Source organism: Ranitomeya variabilis, chromosome 7, assembly GCF_051348905.1.
Source record: "Ranitomeya variabilis isolate aRanVar5 chromosome 7, aRanVar5.hap1, whole genome shotgun sequence".
NCBI lineage: Eukaryota > Metazoa > Chordata > Amphibia > Anura > Dendrobatidae > Ranitomeya > Ranitomeya variabilis.
Window position 1 is genome coordinate 240,740,058 of NC_135238.1, and position 20,286 is coordinate 240,760,343.

The 20,286-nt window shown below is 53.8% G+C and overlaps 2 protein-coding genes and 1 long non-coding RNA gene across 4 annotated transcripts in view; 1 reads left to right on the plus strand and 2 right to left on the minus strand.

Annotated features, from left to right (window-relative positions):
* Positions 1-10,617, plus strand: part of SEC22A (SEC22 homolog A, vesicle trafficking protein) — a 40,339-nt gene extending 29,722 nt beyond the window's left edge. Inside the window, exons 4-7 of the mRNA XM_077273312.1 lie at positions 3,656-3,835; positions 4,876-4,994; positions 6,921-6,983; positions 10,226-10,617. Of these exons, the coding sequence (XP_077129427.1) occupies positions 3,656-3,835; positions 4,876-4,994; positions 6,921-6,983; positions 10,226-10,426 (563 nt within the window). The 3' untranslated portion in view covers positions 10,427-10,617. The remainder of the gene's footprint in view (positions 1-3,655; positions 3,836-4,875; positions 4,995-6,920; positions 6,984-10,225) is intronic.
* A 4,603-nt stretch (positions 10,618-15,220) lies between these two features.
* On the minus strand, positions 15,221-17,666 carry LOC143784742 (uncharacterized). The gene is made up of 2 exons (XR_013217885.1): positions 17,383-17,666; positions 15,221-17,006 (listed from the first exon to the last, which is right to left on the minus strand). It is a non-coding gene; the product is annotated as an uncharacterized LOC143784742 (long non-coding RNA).
* A 5-nt stretch (positions 17,667-17,671) lies between these two features.
* ADCY5 (adenylate cyclase 5) overlaps positions 17,672-20,286 on the minus strand; it is a 157,826-nt gene continuing 155,211 nt past the window's right edge. The window contains exons 19-22 of one of the 2 annotated variants that reach the window (XR_013217884.1): positions 19,869-20,073; positions 19,284-19,408; positions 18,287-19,198; positions 17,672-18,243 (exon numbers count right to left, since the gene is read on the minus strand). Coding sequence is in view for 1 of the 2 variants with exons in the window: in XM_077273313.1 (XP_077129428.1) it covers positions 19,070-19,198; positions 19,284-19,408; positions 19,869-20,073 (459 nt within the window). In the remaining variant the exon portion in view is untranslated. Of the gene's footprint in view, positions 19,199-19,283; positions 19,409-19,868; positions 20,074-20,286 lie in introns of both variants that reach the window. The other variant, XM_077273313.1, reaches the window with a different exon arrangement.

A 20,286-nucleotide genomic window follows, 5' to 3' on the forward strand; every position in this document is an offset into this window, starting at 1 on the left:
GCTCGTCTCCTCCATTATCCGTATCTGGTGACCGCCCGTCTCCTCCATCATCAGTATCTGGTGACCGCCCGTCTCCTCCGTCATCAGTATCTGGTGACCGCTCGTCTCCTCCATTATCCGTATCTGATGATCGCCCGTCTCCTCCATTATCCGTATCTGAAGACCGCCCGTCACCTCCATCATCAGTATGTGGTGACCGCCCGTCTTCTCCGTCATTAGTATCTGGTGACCGCCCGTCTTCTCCGTCATCAGTATCTGGTGACCGCCTGTCACCTCCATCATCAGTATCTGGTCACCGCTCGTCTCCTCCATCATCAGTATCTGGTGACCGCCCGTCTCCTCCATCATCAGTATCTGGTGACCACCCGCCACCTCCATCATCAGTATCTGGTCACCGCTCGTCTCCTCCATTATCCGTATCTGATGATCGCCCGTCTCCTCCATTATCCGTATCTGAAGACCGCCCGTCACCTCCATCATCAGTATGTGGTGACCGCCCGTCTTCTCCGTCATTAGTATCTGGTGACCGCCCGTCTTCTCCGTCATCAGTATCTGGTGACCGCCTGTCACCTCCATCATCAGTATCTGGTCACCGCTCGTCTCCTCCATCATCAGTATCTGGTGACCGCCCGCCACCTCCATCATCAGTATCTGGTGACCGCCCGCCACCTCCATCATCAGTATCTGGTGACCGCCCGTCTCCTCCATCAGTATCTGGTGACCGCCCGTCACCTCCATCAGTACAGTTATATGAAAAAGTTATGGCACCCCTATTAATCTTAAGCTTAATGTTTTATAAAAATTGTTTTTTTTGCAACAGCTATTTCAGTTTCATATATCTAATAACTGTTGGACACAGTAATGTTTCTGCCTTGAAATGAGGTTTATTGTACTAACAGAAAATGTGCAATCTGCATTCAAACAAAAGTTGACAGGTGCATAAGTATGGGCACCCTTATCATTTTCTTGTTTTAAATACTCCTACCTACTTTTTACTGACTTACTAAAGCACTTTTTTGGTTTTGTAACCTCAATGAGCTTTGAACTTCATAGCTAGGTGTATGCAATCATGAGAAAAGCTACTTAAAGTGGCCACTTGCAAGTTGTTCTCCTGTTTGAATCTCCTCTGAAGAGTGGCATCATGGGCTCCTCAAAACAACTGTCAAATGATCTGAAAACAAAGATTATTCAACATAGTTGTTCAGGGGAAGGATACAAAAAGCTGTCTCAGAGATTTAACCTGTCAATTTCCACTGTGAGGAGCATAGGAAGGAAATGGAAGAACACAGGTACAGTTCTTGTTAAGGCCAGAAGTGGCAGGCCAAGAAAAACATCAGAAAGGCAGAGAAGAAGAATGGTGAGATCAGTCAAGGACAATCCTCAGACCACCTCCAGAGAGCTGCAGCATCAACTTGCTGCAGATGGTGTCACTGTGCATCGGTCAACTATACAACGCACTTTGCACAAGGAGAAGCTGTATGGGAGAGTGATGCGAAAGAAGCCGTTTCTGCAAGCACGCCACAAACAGAGTCGGCTGAGGTATGCAAAAGCACATTTGGAGAAGCCAATTTCTTTTTGGAAGAAGGTCCTGTGGACTGATGAAACCAAGATTGAGTTGTTTGGTCATACAAAAAGGCGTTATGCATGGCGGCAAAAAAACACAGCATTCCAAGAAAAACACTTGCTACCCACAGTAAAATTTGGTGGAGGTTCCATCATGCTTTGGGGCTGTGTGGCCAATGCCGGCACCGGGAATCTTGTTTAAGTTGAGGGACGCATGGATTCCTCTCAGTATCAGCAGATTCTTGACAATAATGTTCATGAATCAGTGACGATGTTGAAGTTACGCAGAGGATGGATCTTTCAGCAAGACAATGATCCAAAACACTGCTCCAAATCTACTCAGGCATTCATGCAGAGGAGCAATTACACTGTTCTGGAATGGCCATCCCAGTCCCCAGACCTGAATATCATTGAACATCTGTGGAATCATTTGAAGAGGGCTGTCCATGCTCGGCGACCATCAAACTTAACTGAACTGGAATTGTTTTGTAAAGAGGAATGGTCAAAAATACCTTCATCCAGGGTCCAGGAACTCATTAAAAGCTACAGGAAGCGACTAGAGGCTGTTATTTCTGCAAAAGGAGGATCTACTAAATATTAATGTCACTTTTCTGGTGAGGTGCCCATACTTATGCACCTGTCAAATTTAGTTTGAATGCAGATTGCACATTTTCTGTTAGTACAATAAACCTCATTTCAAGGCAGAAACATTACTGTGTCCAACAGTTATTAGATATATGGAACTGAAATAGCTGCTGCAAAAAAAAACAATTTTTATAAAACATTAAGCTTAAGATTAATAGGGGTGCCAAACTTTTTCATATAACTGTATCTGGTGACCGCCCGTCACCTCCATCATCAGTATCTGGTGACCGCCCGTCACCTCCATCATCAGTATCTGGTGACCGCCCGTCACCTCCATCATCAGTATCTGGTGACCGCCCGTCACCTCCATCATCAGTATCTGGTGACCGCCCGTCTCCTCCATCATCAGTATCTGGTGACCGCCCGTCTCCTCCATCATCAGTATCTGGTGACCGCCCGTCTCCTCCATCATCAGTATCTGGTGACCGCCCGTTGCCTCTATCATCAGTATCTGGTGACTGCCCGTCACCTCCATCATCAGTATCTGGTGACCACCCGTCTCCTCCATCATCAGTATCTGGTGACCGCCCGTCTCCTCCATCATCAGTATCTGGTGACCGCCCGTCTCCTCCATCATCAGTATCTGGTGATCGCCCGTCTCCTCCATCATCAGTATCTGGTGACCGCCCGTCTCCTCCATCATCAGTATCTGGTGACCGCCCGTCTCCTCCATCATCAGTATCTGGTGACCGCCCGTCTCCTCCATCATCAGTATCTGGTAACCGCCTGTCACCTCCATCATCAGTATCTGGTGACCGCCCGTCTCCTCCATCATCAGTATCTGGTGACTGCACGTCACCTCCATCATCAGTATCTGGTGACCGCCCGTCTCCTCCATCATCAGTATCTGGTGACCGCCCGTCTCCTCCATCATCAGTATCTGGTGACCGCCCGTCTCCTCCATCATCAGTATCTGGTGACCGCCCGTCTCCTCCATCATCAGTATCTGGTGACCGCCCGTCATCTCCATCATCAGTATCTGGTGACCGCCTGTCTCCTCCATCATCAGTATCTGGTAACCGCCTGTCACCTCCATCATCAGTATCTGGTGACCGCCCGTCTCCTCCATCATCAGTATCTGGTGACCGCCCGTCATCTCCATCATCAGTATCTGGTGACCGCCCGTCACCTCCATCATCAGTATCTGGTTACAGAGGATCTCGGCAGGACGTTGCTCCAGACATCTTGGAGACCTGACCCCGGATCTCCTGTGTATGAGGCTCGGTGGATCCTTCGGTCTCTTCTGTGATCTACGACAGACGGGGCGATGTGGGCTTGGGGCTTCGGGGCCTTTTTTGCCTTCTGCTTCTTTCTCCTTCTTTCTCCTCCTTTTTCTTCCCTGCCTACCACTTTTGCACAGTGCTGTAGAACATGGCGGCAGGACTCGGGAGGGGAGGTGACGCCATAGTGAGCGTAGACTTTACCTCGGACATTTTTGCGCCTCCAGATAATTTCATACAGAAGACGAAGCAGAGGTTCAACAACCCCCGGTCACTGACCACCAAGGTGAACCTGGCCGACATGCAGACAGAAATCCGCCTGCGGCCCCCCTACCAGATCTCACTGCAAGAGCTCGGCCTGGAGAACGGGATCAACCACCGCAGAGACCCGGCCTACAAGGGGATAGGTGAGCGACCGAGGGGGGATTCTTTGCCTTAGTCTGTAACCACCGGTCCATTATCCTGCAGCTTCTCACCATGGGGCTGTGCAGGCAGTGTTGTCATGACCCCGGGTCTCCCTCACGGCGGTACAACCTACCCAATCGTATGTAATAAGACATCGTCCTCCTCTAAAGACCCTAGAAGCCAAGGATAATGTCCGTCATATCTGCCAGAGGGATCAACCAACCAACTAATATACATGGCGGCCGCCGGACAGCCCTTCTTCCTCTCTCCTTATTAATAGTACATGCACACTCATCCAAACTGTGTGCGCCTGTGTGCGAGGGGCTGCAGAGAGGACGGTCAGGCACCTGAGACATCCTGCAGGGATTCAGGCTTGAGGCCACGTTTGCTTATTGATGATCCTATGGGGGGGTTTGGAAGCCCCATTGGTACTGTCTTCCACTTCAGTGAATTAAACAAAGGGACTCTTTCTGCGTGCCCGCCCGCCCGTCCTGTGCCTTCCTGGTCTTTGCCCGCCTGTCCTGTGCCCGCCTGTGCTGTGCTCGCCTGTCCTGTGCCTTCCTGGTCTGTGCCCACCCGTCCTGTGCCCGCCCGTCCTGTGCCCGCCCGTCCTGTGCCTTCCTGGTCTGTGCCCGCCCGTCCTGTGCCCGCTCGTCCTGTGCCCGCTCGTCCTGTGCCCGCTCGTCCTGTGCCCGCCCGTCCTGTGCCCGCCTGTCCTGTGCCCGCCTGTCCTGTGCCTTCCTGGTCTGTGCCCGCCCATCCTGTGCCCGCCTGTCCTGTGCCTTCCTGGTCTGTGCCCACCCGTCCTGTGCCCGCCTGTCCTGTGCCTTCCTGGTCTGTGCCCGCCCGTCCTGTGCCTGCCTGTCCTGTGCCTTCCTGGTCTGTGCCCGCCCGTTCTGTGCCTTCCTGGTCTGTGCCCGCCTATCCTGTGCCCGCCCATCCTGTGCCTGCCCCTGCCCATCCTGCGCCTGCCCGTCCTGTGTCCGCTCTCCCTTATCGCCAGTCATTGCTGTCAGTCTAACCCTGCTTGCTCTCCCATCAGCTCCTCACCAGCGGCTGGAGCCATTGACCTTGTCGGGGATAATCTCTGGCCTCCTCAGTCTGCTCTGCGCTGGACTCAACCTCATTCGCGGGTTCCACTCTGTGGAAAGTCTCCTGCAGGTACGGAGCGCGGGGTGTGAGTGGGACGTGCGGGGAGTGAGGGGGCGCACGGGATGTGAGTGGGACGCGCGGGGAGTGAGGGGGCGCACGGGATGTGAGTGGGACGTGCGGGGAGTGAGGGGGCGCACGGGATGTGAGTGGGACGTGCGGGGAGTGAGGGGGCGCACGGGATGTGAGTGGGACGCGCGGGGAGTGAGGGGGTGCACGGGATGTGAGTGGGACGTACGGGATGTGAGTGGGACGCGCGGGGAGTGAGGGGGCGCACGGGATGTGAGTGGGACGCGCGGGGAGTGAGGGGGTGCACGGGATGTGAGTGGGACGTACGGGATGTGAGTGGGACGTGCGGGGAGTGAGGGGGCGCACAGGATGTGAGTGGGCCGCGGGGTGTGAGTGGGCGCACAGGGTGTGAGTGGGACGTGCGGGGAGTGAGGGGGCGCACGGGATGTGAGTGGGACGTGCGGGGAGTGAGGGGGCGCACGGGATGTGAGTGGGACGCGCGGGGAGTGAGGGGGCGCACGGGATGTGAGTGGGACGTGCGGGGAGTGAGGGGGCGCACGGGATGTGAGTGGGACGCGCGGGGAGTGAGGGGGCGCACGGGATGTGAGTGGGACGCGCTAGGAGTGAGTGGGCCGCGGGGTGTGAGTGGGCGCACAGGGTGTGAGTGGGACGTGTGGGGAGTGAGGGGGCGCACGGGATGTGAGTGGGACGTGCGGGGAGTGAGGGGGCGCACGGGATGTGAGTGGGACGCGCTAGGAGTGAGTGGGCCGCGGGGTGTGAGTGGGACGCGTGGGGAGTGAGTGGGACGCGCGGGGAGTGAGGGGGCGCACAGGATGTGAGTGGGACACGCGGGGAGTGAGGGGGCGCACGGGGTGTGAGTGGGGCGCACGGGATGTGAGTGGGACGCGCGGGGAGTGAGGGGGCGCACGGGATGTGAGTGGGGCGCGCGGGGTGTGAGTGGGGCGCGCGGGGTGTGAGTGGGACGCGCGGGGAGTGAGTGGGACGCGCGGGGAGTGAGGGGGCGCACAGGATGTGAGTGGGACACGCGGGGAGTGAGGGGGCGCACGGGATGTGAGTGGGACGCGCGGGGTGTGAGTGGGGCGCGCGGGGAGTGAGTGGGACGTGAGTGGGGGCACAGGGAGTGAGTGGGGACCCAGTGGACTCCGTCACTTATTGCTGACAACATGCGTCCTCCATAGAGACATCATGGGGTATGATGTCACACCATCACGGAGAATGTAGAGGGGTGTAAAGGTAACAGTGTCACCTGGCAGATAGCAGAGAACAGCAGCTGCCTGTGCTGACATCTCTGTTGACGCCTCCTTAATGTGACGCCTCGTCTGCCGCCCCCCATCTTTCCAGAATCCGGGGAGGGGTCTTCTCTATAAACATAAAGGAAACACATTTTCCAGCCCCGTATCTGGAGCGATGCTGAATCGTGGCCTCCGCAGAAATCCTGACTGGCGCGTGCACCTGGCATCAGCAGAGATCGCGGGAGGCCTTTAATGAACCAATTAAAGACGGTGACGAGTGCGGGTCATTACCCGCGGCTGCTCGGTGCCACGCTGCGCCAATCGCGTCCTTATATATTTTCCTCTCTTCATATGTAAATCGTCTCCATTACACAGAGATCCGGCTCCTGACACGCAGCCGCAGCGCCCCCTGCTGAACACACTAAGGTATTGCAGGCAAAGAGGTCGGATTTAGCTTTCCACATTAAACATATGACAAATCAACGTAAGAATAATCCGAACTGTGGATGTTGGGAGCTGGGTGCGTGCTGCTCTCTGACATAAATAGTACCGCCCCATTGTGCCGCACTATCCCACTGTACCTGACAGTTTCCTCCTGAGGTCAGAGATGATGGGAGCAGTGATACATTATGGGTGAGATGTGTAAGTTTACTAATTGTGAAACTTTGTATTGCAGAATGATGATGATGTCAGCTGTGTCATTGCCTTTTTCCTGGGAACAGCTGCCTGCCTATACCAGGTAAGCGTATCAGGGGGAGCTCCCTGTATACAGAGATACATGATAAGATCCTGTCTGCAGCCACCACTAGGGGGAGCCCCCTGTATACAGAGATACATGATAAGATCCTGTCTGCAGTCACCACTAGGGGGAGCTCCCTGTATACAGAGATACATGATAAGATCCTGTCTGCAGCCACCACTAGGGGGAGCTCCTTGTATACAGAGATACATGATAAGATCCTGTCTGCAGTCACCACTAGGGGGAGCTCCTTGTATATAGAGATACATGATAAGACCCTGTCTGCAGCCACCACTAGGGGGAGCTCCCTGTATACAGAGATACATGATAAGATCCTGTCTGCAGTCACCACTAGGGGGAGCTCCCTGTATACAGAGATACATGATAAGATCCTGTCTGCAGCCACCACTAGGGGGAGCTTCCTGTATACAGCGATACAAGATAAGATCCTGTCTGCAGCCACCACTAGGGGGAGCTCCCTGTATACAGAGATACATGATAAGACCCTGTCTGCAGCCACCACTAGGGGGAGCTCCCTGTATACAGAGATACATGATAAGATCCTGTCTGCAGTCACCACTAGGGGGAGCTCCCTGTATACAGAGATACATGATTAAGATCCTGTCTGCAGCCACCACTAGGGGGAGCTCCCTGTATACAGCGATACAAGATAAGATCCTGTCTGCAGCCACCACTAGGGGGAGCTCCCTGTGTACAGAGATACATGATAAGATCCTGTCTGCAGTCACCACTAGGGGGAGCTCCCTGTGTACAGAGATACATGATAAGATCCTGTCTGCAGTCACCACTAGGGGGAGCTCCCTGTATACAGAGATACATGATAAGATCCTGTCTGCAGTCACCACTAGGGGGAGCTCCCTGTATACAGAGATACATGATAAGATCCTGTCTGCAGCCACCACTAGGGGGAGCTCCCTGTATACAGAGATACATGATAAGATCCTGCCTGCAGCCACCACTAGGAGGAGCTCCCTGTATACAGAGATACATGATAAGATCCTGTCTGCAGCCACCACTAGGGGGAGCTCCCTGTATACAGAGATACATGATAAGATCCTGTCTGCAGTCACCACTAGGGGGAGCTCCCTGTATACAGAGATACATGATAAGATCCTGTCTGCAGCCACCACTAGGGGGAGCTCCCTGTATGCAGAGATACATGATAAGATCCTGTCTGCAGCCACCACTAGGGGGAGCTCCCTGTATACAGAGATACATGATAAGATCCTGTCTGCAGTCACCACTAGGGGGAGCTCCCTGTATACAGAGATACATGATAAGATCCTGTCTGCAGTCACCACTAGGGGGAGCTCCCTGTATACAGAGATATATGATAAGATCCTGTCTGCAGCCACCACTAGGGGGAGCTCCCTGTATACAGAGATACATGATAAGATCCTGTCTGCAGTCACCACTAGGAGGAGCTCCCTGTATACAGAGATACATGATAAGATCCTGTCTGTAGCCACCACTAGGGGGAGCTCCCTGTATACAGAGATACATGATAAGATCCTGTCTGCAGTCACCACTAGGGGGAGCTCCCTGTATACAGAGATACATGATAAGATCCTGTCTGCAGTCACCACTAGGGGGAGCTCCCTGTATACAGAGATACATGATAAGATCCTGTCTGCAGCCACCACTAGGGGGAGCTCCCTGTATACAGAGATACATGATAAGATCCTGTCTGCAGCCACCACTAGGGGGAGCTCCCTGTATACAGAGATACATGATAAGATCCTGTCTGCAGCCACCACTAGGGGGAGCTCCCTGTATACAGAGATACATGATAAGATCCTGTCTGCAGTCACCACTAGGAGGAGCTCCCTGTATACAGAGATACATGATAAGATCCTGTCTGCAGCCACCACTAGGGGGAGCTCCCTGTATGCAGAGATACATGATAAGATCCTGTCTGCAGCCACCACTAGGGGGAGCTCCCTGTATACAGAGATACATGATAAGATCCTGTCTGCAGTCACCACTAGGGGGAGCTCCCTGTATACAGAGATACATGATAAGATCCTGTCTGCAGTCACCACTAGGGGGAGCTCCCTGTATACAGAGATACATGATAAGATCCTGTCTGCAGTCACCACTAGGGGGAGCTCCCTGTATACAGAGATACATGATAAGATCCTGTCTGCAGCCACCACTAGGGGGAGCTCCCTGTATACAGAGATATATGATAAGATCCTGTCTGCAGCCACCACTAGGGGGAGCTCCCTGTATACAGAGATACATGATAAGATCCTGTCTGCAGTCACCACTAGGAGGAGCTCCCTGTATACAGAGATACATGATAAGATCCTGTCTGTAGCCACCACTAGGGGGAGCTCCCTGTATACAGAGATACATGATAAGATCCTGTCTGCAGTCACCACTAGGGGGAGCTCCCTGTATACAGAGATACATGATAAGATCCTGTCTGCAGTCACCACTAGGGGGAGCTCCCTGTATACAGAGATACATGATAAGATCCTGTCTGCAGCCACCACTAGGGGGAGCTCCCTGTATACAGAGATACATGATAAGATCCTGTCTGCAGCCACCACTAGGGGGAGCTCCCTGTATACAGAGATACATGATAAGATCCTGTCTGCAGCCACCACTAGGGGGAGCTCCCTGTATACAGAGATACATGATAAGATCCTGTCTGCAGTCACCACTAGGGGGAGCTCCCTATATACAGAGATACATGATAAGATCCTGTCTGCAGTCACCACTAGGGGGAGCTCCCTGTATACAGATACATGATAAGATCCTGTCTGCACCCACCACTAGGGGGAGCTCCCTATATACAGAGATACATGATAAGATCCTGTCTGCAGTCACCACTAGGGGGAGCTCCCTGTATACAGAGATACATGATAACATCCTGTCTGCAGCCATCACTAGGGGGAGCTCCCTGTATACAGAGATACATGATAAGATCCTGTCTGGAGCCACCACTAGGGGGAGCTCCCTATATACAGAGATACATGATAAGATCCTGTCTGCAGCCACCACTAGGGGGAGCTCCCTGTATACAGAGATACCTGATAACATCCTGTCTGGAGCCACCACTAGGGGGAGCTCCCTATATACAGAGATACATGATAAGATCCTGTCTGCAGCCACCACTAGGGGGAGCTCCCTGTGTACAGATATATGTTCTGTTGCGCTATGCTTTGTGCTATTTCCTGCACTGTCGCAGGTGTCAGCCGCTTTGTCTCTTGCAGTGTTACCTGTTTGTGTACAGCACCAGCTGGAGGAACATGAAGTCATTCCTGGCGTTCGGTCTGATCTGTCTGTGTAACATGTACCTACATGAGCTGCGTAATCTGTGGCAGCTCTTCTTCCACGTCACGGTCGGAGCTTTCACAACTCTCCAGATCCGACTGCGGCAGCCAGAGAGTAAATCTCCCGATTATAACGTCTGACCCTGGCACCGTCCACTGCGCTGCTGGAAGAAGTGGTCGGTCTCCTTAACATCTGCCTTTTTTTTTTTGCGTCCAGTGCCAGCCGTGTGTTGGCGGCGGGGCTGCGTACCGCTGCCTGCCCCGGAGTTATTGCCTTTGTGAGGCAGTCTATTCTTATTCCGTTTCTAACAAATAAAACTATTCTGTTCTGACTTTGTCCCAGTGTGAAATTCTGACATAAGACGCCGACCAGAGGAGCGACAGCGGCGCATCACCTGCAAGCTGTGTGTTTTACATTAATGCCCTGTTCACTGACAGCAAGCAAGGATCCTGACAACACGGAAGAATTCAAGCACAAAGTTTATTACATAAGAAAAACAGAAAACTGAGCCGGAGTATGACCTGAAAACATGCATGATGTGAAAGCATGTAGGTGTTAACATTAGAGTGTAGTTCCTGTCCCAGTTGGGTTCACCTTGACGCGGTGGGACAGCTTTATGCTTTTTTTTTTTTTAAAGTCAAAAACTGTGTTTACTAAACACCCTATAGGCCCCGTCTCACATAGCGAGATCGCTGCTGAGTCACAAGTTTTGTGACGCAACAGCGACCTCAGTAGCGATCTCGCTATGTGTGACACGTACCAGCGATCAGGCCCCTGCTGCGAGATCGCTGGTCGTGTCGGAATGGCCTGGACCTTTTTTTGGTCGTTGAGGTCCCGCTGACATCGCTGAATCGGTGTGTGTGACACTGATCCAGCGATGTCTTCACTGGTAACCAGGGTAAACATCGGGTTACTAAGCGCAGGGCCGCGCTTAGTAACCCGATGTTTACCCTGGTTACCAGCGTAAATGTAAAAAAAAACAAACAGTACATACTCACCATCTGATGTCCGTCAGGTCCCTTGGCGTCAGCTTCCTGCTCTGACTGAGCCGCCGTAAAGTGAGAGCGCAGGAGTGACGTCACCGCTGCGCTCTGCTCTCACTGTACGGCGGCTCAGTCAGAGCGGGAAGCAGACGCCAAGGGACCTGACATCAGATGGTGAGTATGTACTGTTTGTTTTTTTTTACATTTACGCTGGTAACCAGGGTAAACATCGGGTTACTAAGCGCGGCCCTGCGCTTAGTAACCCGATGTTTACCCTGGTTACCCGGGTGCTGCAGGGGGACATCAGCATCGTTGAAGACAGTTTCAACGATGCCGAAGTCATTCCTCTGACCGTTGGTCGCTGGAGAGAGCGGTCTGTGTGACAGCTCCCCAGCGACCACACCGACGCTGCAGTGATCAGCATCGTTGTCTGTATCGCTGCAGCGTCGCTGTGTGAGACGGGGCCTTATGTTTTTTAATGCACTTGCTTTTTTATTTTCATTAGGGTATATGCACACGTTGTCTTTTCTTTGGTTTTGTAAAGTTTATTACAGTTTCAGAACTTTTGCTTGCTCAAGTAAGGACAAGGACTTATTTACGTGGGACTGCGCCAGGCTTGCAATCACTGCTCCCGTACTCTCTTGGGGAGGGATCGACAGCGTTTTTTGCCATCCTTCACCCCATTATCCAATCAGTTTTCCTGCTTCACCTGATCATCATGTCGTTGTCAGTAGTCGCAACCATCTGCTGCTTTCCTGCTAGCTCTCAGACATCTGTATGGGGCGCATGCACTGCAGAACTTTACTACCATTCACCATTAATCTGGCATGGCAGATGGATTGTCAGTTTTAGGATCGATCAGTGACGATTAGAGTGCTGGCAGGATCACCTGCTGGAGTTCGGGCTGGGATCACCTGCTGGAGTGCGGGCCGGGAATCACCTGCTGGAGTGCGGGCCGGGAATCACCTGCTGGAGTGCGGGCCGGGATCACCTGCTGGAGGGTGGGCGGCCAGGAATCACCTGCTGGAGTGCGGGCCGGGATCACCTGCTGGAGTGCGGGCCGGGATCCCCTGCTGGAGTGCGGGCCGGGATCACCTGCTGGAGTGCGGGCCGGGATCACCTGCTGGAGGGCGGGCCGGGATCACCTGCTGGAGGGTGGGCGGCCAGGAATCACCTGCTGGAGTGCGGGCCGGGAATCACCTGCTGGAGGGCGGGCGGCCGGGAATCACCTGCTGGAGTGCCGGCCGGGAATCACCTGCTGGAGGGCTGGCAGGATCACCTGCTGGAGGGCGGGCGGCCAGGAATCAACTGCTGGAGTGCCGGCCAGGAATCACCTGCTGGAGTGTGGGCAGGGAATCACCTGCTGGAGGGCTGGCAGGATCACCTGCTGGAGTGCGGGCGGCCGGGAATCACCTGCTGGAGTGCGGGCGGCCGGGAATCACCTGCTGGAGGGCGGGCGGCCGGGAATCACCTGCTGGAGGGCGGGCGGCCGGGAATCACCTGCTGGAGTGCGGGCGGCCGGGAATCACCTGCTGGAGGGCGGGCGGCCGGGAATCACCTGCTGGAGTGCGGGCGGCCGGGAATCACCTGCTGGAGGGCGGGCGGCTGGGAATCACCTACTGGAGGGCGGGCGGCCGGGAATCACCTGCTGGAGTGCTGGCTGGGAATCACCTGTGGGAGTGCGGGCGGCCGGGAATCACCTGCTGGAGTGCGGGCGGCCGGGAATCACCTGCTGGAGGGCGGGCAGCTGGGAATCACCTACTGGAGGGCGGGCGGCTGGGAATCACCTACTGGAGGGCGGGCGGCCGGGAATCACCTGCTGGAGTGCTGGCTGGGAATCACCTGTGGGAGTGCGGGCTTGCACTCAGGTGCAAATATTGGAACAGTTCGTAGATAAGGAGTGAATGTTTTATGGTCCTGATTGGGGTCTGGTTCTGTGTTATGATGCTCCATAAGGTCTAAAGTGCAAATTCCTTAATTGATGTAAAAAGACATAAATCCATGCTGCACATTCATTCCTGCACTGTGTGTGTCAAAGGTCGTCATAAGTTTATACTCCCAGATTCTCCTGTCTCTCTGAGATTTGAAGCTACCTTTCAATACAAGTAATTTCAGGTCCATTGTGCTATGATCAGGCATACAAAAATGTTTGGCCACAGGTCGATCAATTATTTTTTTCTCTTATTGTACGGCAGTGAGAATTTATCCTTGTTCTCAGTTTTTGCCCTGTCTCTCTATTGTCTACAGCCAAGCCATCAGATACAATCCTATATGTTCCAATCCCATGGACAGGGATGAACACCTTGGTCACCTCAGAAAGACCTTTTTGAATCAGGGCTGCCATCCAAGAACAATTGAAAGCCAGATCACAAGAGCCACCAGAATATCAAGGAATCACCTGCTACATTACAAAGCTAAAGAAGAAAATAACCGGGTGCCTCTAGTAGTCATCTACAATCCAAATCTGGAGGAACTGCAAGTAAATTACAACCTTTACTACAAAAAGATGCTGCTTACAATCCATTTTTCCAGACCCCCCACTACTGTGTTTTACGCAGCCCCCAAATCTAAGAAGCATCATTGTCAGGAGCTCCCTGTCCTCTCCAACAGCTGCAGGTACCTTTCCCTGCAACCAGAAAAAATGTAAAAATGTAAAACCTGTCCATTTATAATGACCACGGACAAGATAAAGATCCCAACTCACATCAGGACTACAAGATCCCAGGTACTTTCAGCTGCATCACATCATGTACCTAATTATTTGTACCAAGTGTCCAGCTCGGGGTCTGTATGTGGGGGGAGACAGGGCAGAAACTGAGAACAAGGGTAAATTATCACCGCCAAACAATAAGAGAAAAAAGAATAGATGTACCTGTGGCCAAACATTTTTATCTCCCTGATCACAGCACGATGGACATGAGATTACTTGTATTAAAGGGTAACTTCAAATCTCAGAGAGACAGAAGAGTCTGGGAATATAAGCTGATGATGACCTGTGACACTCTCAGTGCAGGAATGAATGTGTCGCATGGATTTATGTCTTTCTACATCAATTAAGGAATTTGCTCCTCAGACCTTGTGGGGGCATCACAACATAGAACCAGACCCCAATCAGAGGACAATAAAACATTAAGACTTCCTTATCTATGAACTGTTCCAATATTTATGGACACAACTGTTTATCTGTACTGTGCTGTGTATAAATATGTGATTCTTCAGAATTTGTATTAGTCTATTCCTGATGAAGAGGCCTCAGGAGTCTCGAAAGCTGCAATTTGTTACCATCTTTTCAGTTAGCCATTAAAAGTTTTCAACCACTGAGGACTCTCAATTCCAAATATTATTCTATCTACTGGCTAACACGGTACAAAGACATATATCTTTCCTGTATCAGAAAGTTTTAGTCATGGATGGCTGTCTGCCCTTTATATGACGGAGCCCTGTGAGATGGTGACTACCTGCAGGATCAATGTTATGGGGTGAAGGGTCAGTCCCCCATCTTTGATGGAGCCGCCTCTTCAAATGACTGGTACAACCTGGGCCTAAAGACTGAATATTTCATCTCACAGATGTCTCTGCCATAATGGAGGCTGATGTTGCCTGCCATCGAACCATCCTTCCTTGTGGCTTTAGTTATGTTGTGTAGGGCAGGAGTTCCTTCTTATCCTCTCCAATTACCTCCGGAGCTGAATTCACCATTCTGCTGGTTCTCTGTACACCGCTGCCCCCTGCTGGTTCATTATATAGAGAATGATCTTCGGTGGTGCACTGTTATATACACAGCACGGACAGGTAGTTAGGAGCACAACTATAAATGCAGCTCTGGATGGGACTGCAGTAGGTCTATTTAATGTGCAGGCAGCAGTGGTCCTACAGGCAGCGGGGGTCCTACAGGCAGCGGGGGTCCTGCAGAGCATCCTCCCCCCGACCCACAAATAAACCACCAGGACAGCAGTAAAACAGCATTTAATGTAGATGTTTAGTTTCCATGGGAAATCAACGCTGCACCAAATGATAAACAAAAGACGTCGCCAATGTGGGTGAGGCCCGTGAGCACAGTGCGGAGGGTACGGATCTGGGGGGTCTGCATGTAACAATGTGGGTGAGGCCCGTGAGCACAGTGCGGAGGGTACGGATCTGGGGGGTCTGCATGTAACAATGTGGGTGAGGCCCGTGAGCACAGTGCGGAGGGTACGGACCTGGGGGGTCTGCATGTAACAATGTGGGTGAGGCCCGTGAGCACAGTGCGGAGGGTACGGGACCTGGGGGGTCTCCATGTAACAATGTAGGTGAGGCCCGCAGGCACAGTGCGGAGGGTACGGGACCTGGGTGGTCTCCATGTACTAATGTGGGTGAGGCCCGCGAGCACAGTGTGGAGTGTACGGGACCTGGGGGGTCTCCATGTACCAATGTAGGTGAGGCCCGCGAGCACAGTGCGGAGGGTACGGGACCTGGGGGGTCTCCATGTACCAATGTAGGTGAGGCCCGCGAGCACAGTGCGGAGGGTACGGGACCTGGGGGGTCTCCATGTACCAATGTAGGTGAGGCCCGCGAGCACAGTGCGGAGGGTACGGGACCTGGGGGGTCTCCATGTACCAATGTAGGTGAGGCCCGCGAGCACAGTGCGGAGGGTACGGGACCTGGGGGGTCTCCATGTACCAATGTAGGTGAGGCCCGTGAGCACAGTGCGGAGGGTACGGATCTGGGGGGTCTGCATGTAACAATGTGGGTGAGGCCCGTGAGCACAGTGCGGAGGGTACGGACCTGGGGGGTCTGCATGTAACAATGTGGGTGAGGCCCGTGAGCACAGTGCGGAGGGTACGGATCTGGGGGGTCTGCATGTAACAATGTGGGTGAGGCCCGTGAGCACAGTGCGGAGGGTACGGACCTGGGGGGTCTGCATGTAACAATGTGGGTGAGGCCCGTGAGCACAGTGCGGAGGGTACGGATCTGGGGGGTCTGCATGTAACAATGTGGGTGAGGCCCGTGAGCACAGTGCGGAGGGTACGGACCTGGGGGGTCTGCATGTAACAATGTGGGTGAAGCCCGTGAGCACAGTGCGGAGGGTACGGGACCTGGGGGGTCTCCATGTAACAATGTAGGTGAGGCCCGCAGGCACAGTGCGGAGGGTACGGGACCTGGGTGGTCTCCATGTACTAATGTGGGTGAGGCCCGCGAGCACAGTGTGGAGTGTACGGGACCTGGGGGGTCTCCATGTACCAATGTAGGTGAGGCCCGCGAGCACAGTGCGGAGGGTACGGGACCTGGGTGGTCTGCATGTATCAATGTAGGTGAGGCCCGCAGGCACAGTGCGGAGGGTACGGGACCTGGGTGGTCTGCATGTATCAATGTGGGTGAGGCCCGCAGGCACAGTGCGGAGGGTACGGGACCTGGGTGGTCTCCATGTACTAATGTGGGTGAGGCCCGTGAGCACAGTGCGGAGGGTACGGGACCTGGGGGGTCTGCATGTAACAATGTAGGTGAGACCTGCAGGCACAGTGCGGAGGGTATGGGAGCTGGGGGGTCTGCATGTACCAATGTGGGTGAGGCCCGCGAGCACAGTGCGGAGGGTACGGACCTGGGGGGTCTCCATGTAACAATGTGGGTGTGGCCCGCGAGCACAGTGCGGAGGGTACGGGACCTGGGGGGTCTCCATGTAACAATGTGGGCGAGGCCCACGAGCACAGTGTGGAGGGTACGGACCTGGGGGGTCTCCATGTAACAATGTGGGTGTGGCCTGTGAGCACAGTGCGGAGGGTACGGGAGCTGGGGGGTCTGCATGTACCAATGTGGGCGAGGCCCGCAGGCACAGTGCGGAGGGTACGGGAGCTGGGGGGTCTGCATGTACCAATGTGGGCGAGGCCCGCAGGCACAGTGCGGAGGGTACGGGACCTGGGGATCTCCATGTACCAATGTGGGTGAGGCCCGCGAGCACAGTGCGGAGGGTACGGGACCTGGGGGATCTCCATGTACCAATGTGGGTGAGGCCCGCGAGCACAGTGTGGAGGGTACGGGACCTGGGGGGTCTCCATGTACCAATGTAGGCGAGGCCCGCGAGCACAGTGCGGAGGGTACGGGACCTGGGGGGTCTCATGTAACAATGTGGGTGTGGCGCAGATGGAAGTGTTTAACTGAGTGAATTATAAATAATATAACAAAGGTTTCTGCAGATTTATGTGAATGCGTCTCCGACATGGAAAGACCGGGCAGCTTCACGGGAAGACGATATACGACCAGCGCCATAACCCCGTCACTGCCAGCAGGACAAGACGACACCGTGAAGGACAAGAGGACACAGCAGAGGACCTGTGAGATTTACAAAAATAACTGCGCCATTCCTCCAGAAGCAGCTGCTACACAGATACCAGTCAGTGTCCCGACAGCCGCCCTCCACGAGCTGCGGTAACGTGAGCCACTGTTTCATTACACCATCAGGCGATACATAAATGTGAATGAGGGCTTAACTATTCAGATTTGCATTTGGAAACGCGTTCGTGTTTAGGGCTTGCTGCATTTTCGTGGCTTGCAACACAAAAAAGTGATTGTAAAAAAAAAAAGCAATGCAATTGTTCGGTGGCAGAAATCAGATGGTACAAAGCCAAGTGCATCACCCGGCTTCCCAGCACTTTGTCAGGTGCTGTCTGATCTACATTCTGAGAGCAGACACCGAGCGCGTCGTTCATGTAACCTGCCCCCGTCCACGCCGATAAAAAAACCTGCCCCCATAACAATCGGCTCCATCCACGCCGATAGCGTAACCTGCCCCCGTAACAATTGGCCCCGTCCGAGCCGATAGCGTAACCTGCCCCCGTAACAATTGGCCCCGTCCGCGCTGATAGCGTAACCTGCCCCCGTAACAATTGGCCCCGTCCGCGCTGATAGCGTAACCTGCCCCCGTAACAATTGGCCCCGTCCGCGCTGATAGCGTAACCTGCCCCCGTAACAATTGGCCCCGTCCGCGCCGATAACAAAACCTGCCCCCGTAACGATCAGCTCCATCCACGCCGATAACAAAACCTGCCCCCGTAACAATCGGCTCCATCCACGCCGATAACAAAACCTGCCCCCGTAGCGATCGGCCCTGTCCGTGCCGATAATGGCAGTATTCGGGGAGCACTTACATTCTGCAGTATACCGCGCTGCTCGTGAAACTGCCAGGCCTGGGAAACAAGAAGCGACTGGATTGATCCTGGACGGAAATGCGCTGTGTGCTCCGATCACTCGGCATCAGCCTTGTATAGAATTTACAAAATATATCCTCTGGTTTGTTTTTTTTCTAGATCTTCCACTATAATATTACAAAATAAAATTACAAAAAGGTGCAGATCTCATGGCGGGTCCAGGGCACGGCCCTAAAGTGACCCTGGCAGCACCCACCACGGGGAGGAGACGCCGGCACGCACCCACAGCGTGGCCTCATCGCACTCTAGCAATAAATAGAGATTTGTGTCCTGCCACGTGGGGTGTCAGGTAGTGAGAACATTCCTATGACGGGGTCCGGTCACAAGGAAAAGGCCGCAGGACGGTTGTGACGCGTTTCGATTCATTTCTAGTCCGCCATGTACATTGCCGTCGGTCTGGTACCGTAATACATTCCTTCCTTCATAGAGGAAATCAATGAGTCGTTTCAATAAATATTTCCTTCCTCCGCTCGTCTCCGGCGCAGTAGTTTATACCTTCGTCATTATCTTTGGTCGATCGCCGTCAGCCTGACGGAGCTCCTGGGTCGCGTGGCTCCTCGCCGACGGGTACGGTGGACATATATCAGTGCACTGTGGTAGCCGAGATTTTCCTGCATCGCTAACTGCTCGAAGGTCCTTCATTTAGAAAATAGGTGGTCATCTCGCCTTTGCCTTTCACTTTGACCACCCCTCGGCACTCCAGCGAGTAATTACAGGCAGCCAGGACCTGCTGGAGATCAGCGGTGACCTGAAACGCAACAGCAGCATTGAGCAAAGGAGCAGAAAGCATCCAAACCTCAGCAGCGCGTGGAGGGTCCAGTGCCATCACCCACCTGAATCCGCTCAGGGACGCCGGTGCTGTCCATGCGACTCGCCACATTGACGGTGTTCCCCCAAATATCGTACTGGGGTTTACGAGCTCCTATGACACCAGCAACCACGGGCCCGATGTTCAGTCCTGAAGAAGACAGCCGATGTCAGCGTCATGCGATATTGGGCGTGTGGTGCCCACGCTTTATCTACCGCTGCCAGCTGTCGCCCATTATTCCGCGCAGAATATCTGGACACTCAGAGATTGGGGAAGCGGAGATATGAGCTGCTGTATGTCGGCTGCTCAGTACAGAGAGGCAGGAAGGGAACCGTGGCCCCGTGACCGATGCAGCGCCACCGACTGAATCAGGCAGGTAGTGTGTAACAATGTGACAAACGGCAGCCTAAATCTCAGCTTCAGCTTGAAGGACTAGCGCAACTCAAACCTCAAAAGAATAGTCCAGGAAAAACCAATCCACTGTGCAATGCCTGGGACGGGGCCGGCGGGAAGGGACACAGGAGATGAGGATTTGGCAGCTCCCACCCGCCCCTCCCCCAATGTACCCACCCCTCCCCCAATGTACCCACCCCTCCCCCAATGTACCCACCGATTTTCATCTGGAAGTTGTTGAATGAGTGCTCGTTGATGTATTTCATCTGATCCATCAGTCTCATTGCATAATCCGCCAGCGCCTTGATGTGCGACTTTCCCGCCTTGTCATAAGTCGTGTCGTTCAGTCCTGAAGCCGCCATGTAGGTGCTGCCGATGGTCTTGATCTTCTCCAGCTGCCGGAACTCATCCTCACTGATGATCTGTAAAAAGATCCGTCATCAGCCGTGCGAGTACATGATCAGTGGGAGTACGGGGGTCTGCACCCGGCTGCAAGGTATTGTGCGAGACGTAGGGCAGCGATCACACAGGGCAAACTAATCGCAGAGCAGTTGGTGCAGCTCTGGATGTGAGTAGTGACTGGGAGGGATTTCTAGGACTGGTTCACACACAGGAGAGTTTGCACAGAATTCGGA